This window comes from Rhineura floridana, chromosome 3, assembly GCF_030035675.1.
Source record: "Rhineura floridana isolate rRhiFlo1 chromosome 3, rRhiFlo1.hap2, whole genome shotgun sequence".
Lineage (NCBI taxonomy): Eukaryota > Metazoa > Chordata > Lepidosauria > Squamata > Rhineuridae > Rhineura > Rhineura floridana.
The window spans coordinates 209,944,198-209,954,777 of record NC_084482.1 but is presented as its reverse complement, the minus strand read 5'-3'; the positions used below and the strand labels follow the sequence as shown (position 1 = coordinate 209,954,777).

General features: G+C 47.4%; 1 protein-coding gene across 2 annotated transcripts; it reads left to right on the top strand.

The window, feature by feature from the left end:
- The first annotated feature begins 690 nt into the window (after nucleotides 1–690).
- Nucleotides 691–10,580, top strand: LOC133381442 (zinc finger protein 397-like). Of its 2 annotated transcripts, none has more exons than XM_061620564.1 (4): nucleotides 691–963; nucleotides 5,259–6,124; nucleotides 7,206–7,326; nucleotides 8,258–10,580. In XM_061620564.1, exons 2-4 carry the CDS (start codon nucleotides 5,378–5,380, stop codon nucleotides 9,061–9,063), a joined length of 1,674 nt encoding a protein of 557 aa, XP_061476548.1. In that variant the 5' UTR covers nucleotides 691–963; nucleotides 5,259–5,377; the 3' UTR covers nucleotides 9,064–10,580. The 2 variants fall into 2 exon arrangements, with proteins under 2 accessions (XP_061476548.1, XP_061476547.1); XM_061620563.1 differs by having other exon boundaries at nucleotides 691–994.

Below are 10,580 nucleotides of genomic sequence, written 5' to 3'. Positions count from 1 at the left end.
TGTGGTGTTGGAGGAGAGCCTTGCCTATACCATGGACCGCGAAAGAAACAAATAATTGGGTGTTAGAACAAATTAAACCAGAACTATCACTAGAAGCTAAAATGATGAAACTGAGGTTATCATACTTTGGACACATAATGAGAAGACCTGATTCACTAGAAAAGACAATAATGCTGGGAAAAACATAAGGGAGTAGAGAAAGAGGAAGGCCAAACGAGATGGATTGATTCCATAAAGGAAGCCATAGACCTGAACTTACAAGATCTGAACAGGGCGGTTCATGACAGATGCTCTTGGAGGTCGCTGATTCATAGGGTCGCCATAAGTCAAAATCGAATTGAAGGCACATAAAAGTGTTCTTAAGAGTGTTTTGTTTTGTTGATGTGTTTGCTCCTCTGGGCTCCTTTGGGAGGTAGGGAGAATATAAATTCAAACCATCATCACCATCTTTGCTCAAGCTTTGTGCCAACACATCAGGAGGACTGCTCAATCAAACAGGCCAGCTGGAGGCACCCTTCTTGATCCCAGTTCCCATTCACACCTTTCTTCGGACACGGCGAAAGGGTTAAACCCACAGAGCCCTACTTACTAGAGCTGCCGAGGGAGGCGCGTGAAAGTCAGGAAGGGATTTGGCGGGGGCTTCCCTGCAAGGGGTGGGGTTTGGTTTTGAATTTCCCTGCTGCTGCAGAAGAGGAGGAGGAGGAAGGAGAAAAAGAAAGGGGGAGGGGAGAGAGGTGCTTTGATGACTAAGGGGGTGCGTGGAGGGACTCCGCAGGAGAGGCAGGAAATTGTAGGGGGTGAAGGAGACCCCCCCATTCCTCTCCCTCCTTTGACTAGCACCAAAGGGGGTATTTATGCTGCTGGTTCTCTCGTAATCAGTTCCTTCCGGATGATAAGACGCAAACTCTCTTAGCAACTATTTCCCCCCATCCCATCACAACCAGTGTCTCATAGGGTCAAAGGGTACGTGGACCTCCCTGCAACTTTTTCCTAGGTAGGTTGGGGATTTTGCCATGGGGCACTAGGCGGGGAGCGGGGTGAGGGAGAGATGGCATGGTGGAGGCCCTCCTAAAACGGAGGAGGGCTGTAACTCAGTGGGAGAGCATCTGCCTTGCATGCAGAAGGTCCCCCTTTCAATCCTTGATATCTCCAGGTGTTGTTGTTGTTATGTGCTTCCAAGTAGACTACGACTTATGGTGACCCTATGAATCAGTGACCTCCAAGAGCATCTGTCATGAACCGCCCTGTTCAGATCTTCTAAGTTCAGGTCTGTGGCTTCCTTTATGGAATCAATCCATCTCGTTTGGCCTTCCTCTTTTTCTACTCCCTTCTCTTTTCCCCAGCAGTATTGCCTTTTCTAGTGAATCCTGTCTTCTCATTATGTGTCCAAAGTATGATAATCTCAGTTTCATTATTTTAGCTTCTAGTGACAGTTCTGGTTTAATTTGTTCTAACACCCAATTATTTGTCTTTTTCGCAGTCCATGGTATGCACAAAGCTCTTCTCCAACACCACATCTCAAATGAGTTGATTTTTCTCTTATCCGCCTTTTTCACTGTCCAACTTTCACATCCATACGTAGAGATCAGAAATACCATGGTCTGAATGATCCTGACTTCGGTTCTTCAGTGATACATCTTTGCATTTGAGGACCTTTTCTAGTTCTCTCATAGCTGCCCTCCCCAGTCCTAGCCTTCTTCTGATTTCTTGACTATTGTCTCCATTTTGGTTAATGACTGTGCCGAGTTATGGATAATCCTTGACAAGTTCAATGTCCTCATTGTCAACTGTAAAGTTACATAAATCTTCTGTTGTCATTACTTTAGTCTTTTTGACGTTCAGATGTAGTCCTGCTTTTGTGCTTTCCGTCTCCAGGTAGGGCTGGGGAAAGACCTCTTCCTGAAACCTTGGAGAGCCGCTGCCAGTCAGTGTAGACAATACTGGACAAGATGGGCCCATGGTCTGACTTGGTATGAGGCAGCTTCCTGAGTTCCTAGGTTCACTTTTTCATAGATATAATTGCGGGATGGATGTCTGTGGTGATTTTGCAGAGCATCTGCGTATGCACCATACGTGTAAAGCACATTCCCTCTCCCCGAAGAATCCCGGGAACGGTAGTTTGCTAAGGGTGCTGGGATTTGTAGCTCTGTGAAGGGTAAACTACAGTTCCCAAGGTTCTTGAGGGGCGTGTGTGCTTTAAATGTATGGTGTGTGTTTTTGAGTGTAATGGATACGGTTTTGAATTTTGTATGCACCTTTTTCTGGAAACGAGCTGCTTTGGATTGCAGCAAATGTCTGTTCAGGCCACCGTGCTGAAAATGATCTGTCTTCACCTATAAGCACTTGTGACAAGTCCCTGCCCCCAGAAGCTTCCAATTATTATTAGTATTACAATTGGTAAGATATCAGAGGGAAGAAGAGGTGGAAGGGGCAGGAACATCGCTGGGGGGGTTTAAGGAGAGGGTGGATGCACTCTGTCAGGGATGCTGTAGTTGCTTCTTGCATTGCAGACCTTGAGCAGTGGGTCAGTGTAGATGACCTCCAAAGTCCCTCCCAACTCTATGATTTTGTGCTTGTAGAATAGGATCAGGCTAATTCCATATCTGCACCATACATTTAAGGTACTTTTATACCACTCTAGGAGTCATCCCCTCCCCAATCCTGAGAACTGTAGTTTGTTAACGGTGATGAGAGTTGTTAGAAGACCCCTTGCAGAGTTACAGTTGCCAGTACCTTATCCAACGGCAGTTCCCAGGATCCTTTGGGGGAAGCCATGGCTGTTCGAATTGGTACAAAAGTGCTTTAAAGGTATGCTGTGGATATGATGTCAAATTGGTTGGTCATTAAGTTTCCATAAGACCCTATCTGCACTAAACATTTAAAGTGGTATTAATCCACTTTTAAACAATCATGGCTCACCCCAAAGAATCCTTGGGAATTGTAGTTTGTTAAGGATACAGAGAGTTGTTAGGAGATCCCCTATTCCCTTCACAGAGTTATGATTCTCAGAGTGGTTTAACTATCAATTCCTCTTCCCAGGGGACTCTGGGAGATAGAGCTGTGTGAGGAGAATGGGAATCTCCTAACAATGCTCATCATCTGAACAAACTACAACTCCCAGAATTCTTTTGGAGAAGCCATCACTGTTTAAAGTGTTATGATACTGCTGTAAATGTATAGCGCAGGTGGGACCTTAGCGTGTCATAGGAAAAGCAACAAGCGCAGCTACTCCCCTGGGACTTAATTTCCAAGACAGCTGGAACTCTGCCCCAAGGAGCATACAGTCTAAAATGTGACAGAAGGAGAGACAACAGAAGAAATGGAAGGCAGGGGTAAGATGCAGGAGAAGATAACTCTGGTCACATCCACACCATACATTTGAAGTGCGTGGCTTCCTCCCGAAAGAATCCTAGGAACTGTAGTTTGTTAAGAGTGCTGAGACTTGCAGCTCTGTGATGGGCAGACTACAGTTCCCAGGAGCCTTTGGGGGCATCCTTGTGTTTGAAATATATGGTGCGCCTGTGGCCTTTATTTCAGTTGCACATACTTGGGGGGGGGATCTGTTAAAAGGATGATATGAGGAGTGAGAGTTTAGCCAAAGGCTTTGTGAGAAAGATTACTTTTGTGGAAAGGGTTTTGCTCTGGACTGAACAAAGCACGCCATTTTATCCCACCATGCTTAATGGCCTTATGGAACTCTCTGCCACGAGTTTGGATGACTTTAAAAAGGGGATGCTCATGATGCCATTGTTCAAAATCTATGGTGCAAGCACACATGGAATCCTGTGTACAGTTCTGGTTGCCTCACCTCAGAAAACATGCTGCAGAGTTGGAGAAGTTTCAGAAAAAGGCAAGCAAAATGACCAAAGGGATGGAGTGACTCCCCTATGAGGACAGGCTACAACATTTGGGGCTTCTTATTTAAGAAAGAAAGACAATTAAGGGGAGACATGATGGTGGTGTATAACATCATGTATTGACAAGGATAAATTGAAGAGCGGGAACTTTTTTTCTGTCTTTCATAATACTAGAGCTGGGGGTCCATCCAACGAAGCTGAAAGATTCAGGGCAGACAAAGGAAAGAAAGTACTTCTTCACTCAGCAGATAGTTCAAGTAGGAATGTTGCTGAATGTTGGAAGATTCGGGACAGAGAAAAGGAGATGCGTCTTGCCACCAACCTGGATGCTTTTAAAAGTGGATTAGAAAATTCAAGAAGGCTAGGACTGGGGAGGGCAGCTATGAGAGAACTAGAAAAGGTCCTCAAATGCAAAGAGGTATCACTGAACACCAACGCCAGAATCATTCAGACCATGATATTCCCGATCTCTATGTATGGATGTGAAAGTTGGACAGTGAAAAAGGCGGATAAGAGAAAAATCAACTCATTTGAAATGTGGTGTTGGAGGAGAGCTTTGCCTATACCGTGGTCCGCGAAAGAGACAAATAATTGGGTGTTAGAACAAATTAAACCAGAACTATCACTAGAAGCTAAAATGATGAAACTGAGGTTATCATACTTTGGACACATAATGTGAAGACATGATTCACTAGAAAAGGCCATAATGCTGGGAAAAAGAGAAGGAAGTAGAAAAAGAGGAAGTCCAAACAAGAGATGGATTGATTCCATGTAGGAAGCCACAGACCTGAACTTTCAAGATCTGAATAGGGTGGTTCATGACAGATGCTATTGGAGGTCGCTGATTCATAGGGTCACCATAAGTCGAAATTGACTTGAAGGCACCTAACAATAAAGACAAATTCATGGAGGACAAAGGCAAGTATCCGTCATGGCTGTGCTGTCCCTCCACTGCTGGAGGCAATATGGTTCTGAATACCAGTTGCTGGGAATCACAGGAGGAGAGAGGGCTGTTGCACTCAGGTCCCGCTTGTGGGCTTCCCAGAATAGGCGTATGGTTGGCCGCTGTGAGGACAGGATGCTGGGCTAGATGGGCCGTTGCCCTGATCCCGCGTGGCTGTTATGTTCTGATGAGACAAATTCACAGAGTGGATGCCTCTTGACTGCTCTGAGCCATGATAACTGAATGGAGGGGAGTTCAGTGCCTTCCTGATTTCTCACTGTGAAAATAGGGTGGATGACCCTTTGGTCTGATCCAGAAGGAGTCTATTTGGGTAATAAATTTTTAATTAAAAAAAAATATTAACATCTCTCTTCTCAAAGCATCCTCAGTACATCTCCAGACAATACTCAGAAATGGAATGCTTGATCTAATTCCCTCCTTCCTGTTTTTCTTCTCAGGGAGACAGACATCCATCTTGGAACACTGAAAGCACCAATATCTCTCTCCCTTTCACCACCCTCCTTTTCTCCCCCGAGCTTTTGACCCTCCGAAATTATTACTGTGGGATCCGGGAGGGATGGAAATGGAGGAGCAGGACTCAGCAGGCCTTATGGCAGCAGCAAGATTGCGAAGACCAGAAAAAGCCCCCCGGGTCGTCCAGGCCGCCAGTTCCGGGGACTGCCTGCGACAGGCGATGGCGCAACAGAAGGTGAAGCAGGAACCAGGGGAAGGGCTGCTGCTTCAGCACTGGGAGGCCCAGTGGCAGGAGTTCCTGAAGACGGTGGAGTTGCCTCACCCAGGACGGGAGACCCTGCGGAAGCAAGAAGAGGCGGCCCCGTGGGAGGACGCCAAGGGCTTCCTGGCCTCCTTTGAGCAAGTGGCTGAGGCCTGCCGTTGGCCCAAGGAAGAGTGGGCGTCCCGGCTCCGGCCAGCTCTCAGTGGAGGGGCCGAGCAGGCCTTTAGGCAGCTGGAGGCCGGTGACCAAGAGGATTATGGGAAAGTGAAGGCCGCCATCTTGTGGGGGGACGCTGCAGCCCGGGAGAAGCGGCGGCAGCATTTCAGGCGCTTCTGCTACCAGGAGGCCGAGGGGCCGAGAGGGGCCTACTGCCGCCTCCAGGAACTTTGCCGCGGCTGGCTAAAAGTTGACCGGCACTCCAAGGAGCAGATCTTGGAGCTGTTGATCCTGGAGCAGTTCCTCACCATCCTCCCGCCGGAGATCCAGAGCTGGCTGAGGGAGGTCGGCCCTGAGACTTGCTCCCAGGCGGTGGCCCTGGCTGAGGGATATTTGCAGACCCAGGGAGAAGCTGATGGGCAGGAGCAACAGGTGAGAGACCCTTGCATCGTACCGCATCCGTGCGCCTCCTGCAGTTGTGGGGATGGGTTCCAGGGCTGGAAAGGGGTGCTCCGTGCCAGGTGGGTCTGGGTCTGCTGCTTGCCTCTCCCTAGATGTCTAACCAAGATAGTTAAGTCTGTCCATGTTATGGCTCACAAGAACATGAAGAGGGCCCTGAGGCTGGATTGGTTCAGTGGCCCATCTAGTCCAGCCTCCTGTTCTCACAGTGGCCAACCAGATGCCCAAATGGGAAGTCCAAAGGCAGGACCTGAGTGCAAAGAGCACTCTCCCCGTTTGGGATTCCCAGCAACTGGACCTGAACGCAACAGCATCTCTCCCCTCCTGCAGTTTCCAGTAGCTGGTACTTGGAAGCATACTTCCTCTGACTGTGGAGGCAGAGCATAGCCACTGTGGCTAGCAGCCATTGATAGCCTTATCTAGGAATTCGTCTAATCCTCTCTAAAAGCTATCTGTGCTGGTGGCCAACGCTACCTTGTATGGAGTTTGCTCCCACAAGAGGCAGCGACGACCACCAACTTGGATGGCTTTAAAAGAGGATCAGACATATTCATGGAGGACAAGGCTATCAGTGGCTACTAGCCATGATGGCTACGCTCTGCCTCCACAGTCAGAGGAAGTATGCTTCCGAGTACCAGCTGCTGGAAACCGCAGGAGGGGAGCGATGCTGTGGCGCTCGGGTCCTTCTTGTGGGCTTCCCCCAGGCACCTGGTTGGTCACTGTGAGAACAGGATGCTGGACTAGATGGGCCACCGGCCTGATCCAGCAGACTCTCTGATGTTCTTAGGAGTGAATTCCACAGTTTAACTCCTTATGTTGTTGTGTATCTGATGGAGGCCCTTGACCTTGTCATTGTATAAACCAATGCATCTTTTAAGTGCCATGGATCTCTCTTTTCCATTGAGACCTAATCTAAGTGAAATTCTGATCCCTATACCCTTGCCAGGTGATTGCTTCAGCATGGGGTCTGAAGGAGGCTCAGGCCCTTGCATCTAGCCCTTCCCCTCTGTGCCCTGGGGCTGTGTCCTGAATGGGTTCCCATCTGATGTTGCAGGTGGGATTTGAGGGGGCAGGTGCGGATGTCTCTGAGGAAGGCCAGGCGTTATCTGATGCGGAACAGAGGCACCTGTCTGTGGAGGCCAAGCAGGAGGATGCGACAGAGGCCAGACTAGCAGGTAAGCAGGGATACCATTTGCCTTTCTTGACTGCTCTGAAGTGTCAATCTATGGTGCGGCCGCATTTGGAATACTGTGTACAGTTCTGGTCGTCTCATCTCAAAAAGGATATTATAGAGTTGGAAAAGGTTCAGAAGAGGGCAACCAGAATGATCAAGAGGATGGAGCGACTCCCTTACGAGGAAAGGTTGCAGCATTTGGGGCTTTTTAGTTTAGAGAAAAGGCGGGTCAGAGGAGACATGATAGAAGTGTATAAAATTATGCATGGCATTGAGAAAGTGGATAGAGAAAAGTTCTTCTCCCTCTCTCATAATACTAGAACTCGTGGACATTCAAAGAAGCTGAATATTGGAAGATTCAGGACAGACAAAAGGAAGTACTTCTTTACTCAGCGCATAGTTAAACTATGGAATTTGCTCCCACAAGATGCAGTAATGGCCACCAGCTTGGACGGCTTTAAAAGAAGATTAGACAAATTCATGGAGGACAGGGCTATCAATGGCTACTAGCCGTGATGGCTGTGCTGTGCCACCCTAGTCAGAGGCAGCATGCTTCTGAAAACCAGTTGCCGGAAGCCTCAGGAGGGGAGAGTGTTCTTGCACTCGGGTCCTGCTTGCGGGCTTCCCCCAGGCACCTGGTTGGGCACTGTGAGAACAGGATGCTGGACTAGATGGGCCACTGGCCTGATCCAGCAGGCTCTTCTTATGTTCTTATGTCAACGCTGATTTCATCTCTCCTGTTGGTACTTAGCCTATTTGATGATCTCTGGCCCTGGTCAAAATGGCCTCGATCTCCATCATCAGAAAAGAAGATATCAAGTCCAGGGCCAAGTAGTAACTTAGGAAAGTGTATAATTTGTCCTGGTCCTCTGTGGGATTCCTCATTCTTTAACAAGACGTGATCGGTCTTATTTTTCTTGTTCCTTCCGCAGGTAAAAGGTGGATGGGCATATTTGAAGGGGAGAAATATACGCCAGAAGATTGTGAGCAAGTGGGACCATACGGATTGTCTGGAGGGAGAGCAGAAGAAAATTTTTCCTCATGTAGCGAACAGGAAAATGCCCCTGAGACTCATGACTGGCAAAATGAAACCCACACAGCAGAACAAGTGCATGAATCTGGTTCCTGTGGGAGTGATTACAAGGACTTCAGTGAAACCACAGACCAGCAAGCAGTCCACACTGGTAAGAGGCAAAATACATACAGTGTTTGTGGGAAAAGCTGTAGTCCAGGCCTCCTTATTAGCCAAAGAGCCCACACAGGAGGAAAATCGCAGAACAAATGCTTGATTTGCGGGAAATCCTTCCTTTATAGCTCAGACCTCATCATTCATCATGGAATCCACACTGGTGAGAGACCATATGAATGTCCTGATTGCGGCAAAAGATTCAGTCGAGGCTCCGATCGCAATCGTCATCAGAGAATCCACACCCAAGAAAAGCTATACAAATGCCTGGTCTGTGGGAAATGCTTCCTTTATAGCTCAGACCTCATCATTCATCAGAGAATCCACACTGGAGAGAGACCCTATGAGTGCCTGGATTGTGGGAAAAGATTCAGTTGCAGTTCAGATCGTAATCGTCATCAGAGAATCCACACCGGGGAGAAACCATATTTATGCTTGGACTGTGGGAAAAGGTTCAGTCAAAAGGTCCACCTTAATAGGCATCGTAGAATTCATATGGGAGAGAAATCATATCAGTGTCCAGAATATGGGGAAAGTTTCAGTGTGAGCTGAAAATACCAATGGTGTTCTAACAGTGCTATGTTAAATTGTATTAGGTACATTCTAGTTTGATTATATTGTTGGCCAAGATACTTACGACTTAACACGTTTCGTGTCCCCACTTCTGCGCTCTCCTTCTCCATCACCTTTTTCCATTTAATTAGCTTCATTTTGTGCTTTCAAGTTCCATATCCCAGAATGAGTTGTGTTTGGGATTCTGTTGCTTCTCCAACAGGTCAAGGGGTGCTTGATTGTAGATGAGGGGAAGCAAGATGTTCCAGAAGACTCAGAACCAGTGGGATCCTGTTAGATGGCAAATGGAAGACTAAGTTTTCCACTGTTATGCACAGAAACATGCTTTGGAGGGTGAGGAGAATGAATGGAAGTAGGAAGCTCACCCTACAGAGACAGTGGGTGAAACTCTTCATTGTGGAAGTGGTTACAACATACCTTTGGAAAAATATAGGGCAACAAAGAATTTACACTGGTAAGAGGCGAAACACCACCCATGCTTTAGGAAAAATCTTCACTCCCAAGTTTAGACCTTCTAAAAATTAGAGAATTCTCATACAAGGAATACCACAGGAGAGCCTGTTCTGCATTTATTCATCAGAGAACTCATGCCAAAGAGAGAACATATAAATGCCTGGAGTGGGGGAGGACATTTCAGTAAAAAATTTAACCTCCATAAGCATCAAAGAATCCAACGCAGGTGAGAAATCATACAAATGTCTGGAATTCAGGAATGCATTCTGATACCGTTGGCAGCTTCAGGTTCATCACAGAATCCATACAGGATAGAAGCCTTATAAGTGCTCCTATGGAGGGAAAGGATTAGAGAATTCACACTGGGGAGAAATGATGTAAAAGCGTGGAGTACAGGAAAGAGTTTTGTCAAGAGATTTACTTTAACAGGCATCGTAGAACACATAGATGTAAGAAGCATGTCAATTCTCAAACGGAGGGGGAAGCTGCAACGTGATGTGAAACCTCTCTACACGTTCTGGATACCCTTGGGCAGGAGAAAAATGTATCAACAAATGAACCAGGCCACAGTCCGGACTGTTGTTTTAAGAGGGAAAAAACAGGTCTGGAAGGGGTTTCTACCCACTGTGTTCCCACTGAGTTCCCAGAACCAAGGTGGCTTTCTCTGAAATGCTACCGGTTCCACACGCAGGACCAGCCAGACAGGCCCAGCTTCGCAGTCTCAATGCGTGGATGAGACGATGGTGTCGGGTGGAAGGGTTTGGATTTGTTAGGCACTGGGGAACATTTTGGGACAAGCCGGGCCTGTACAAAAGGGACGGGCTCCACTTGAACCAGAATGGAACCAGACTGCTGGCACTTAAAATTAAAAAGGTAGCAGAGCAGCTTTTAAACTGACTGAGGGGGGAAACCCGACAGGAGCTGAGAAAGGTCCGGTTTGGAATAAACCTCCCCCTGGGATAAAAACCAAAGAAATGATGAAATTTTAAAAGGGGTAGGCCTAGAAGTAGGCATTGTGAGAGCAGGGGCACAGCATATAAATT

Bases quoted from the DNA above. Each gene is read 5' to 3' on its own strand.
- LOC133381442 (XM_061620564.1), top strand. From the start codon at position 5,378: ATGGAAATGGAGGAGCAGGACTCAGCAGGCCTTATGGCAGCAGCAAGA. The intron at 6,125-7,205 runs GTGAGAGACCCT...CTGATGTTGCAG, and splicing joins CTGATGGGCAGGAGCAACAG to GTGGGATTTGAGGGGGCAGG. The intron at 7,327-8,257 runs GTAAGCAGGGAT...TTCCTTCCGCAG, and splicing joins GACAGAGGCCAGACTAGCAG to GTAAAAGGTGGATGGGCATA.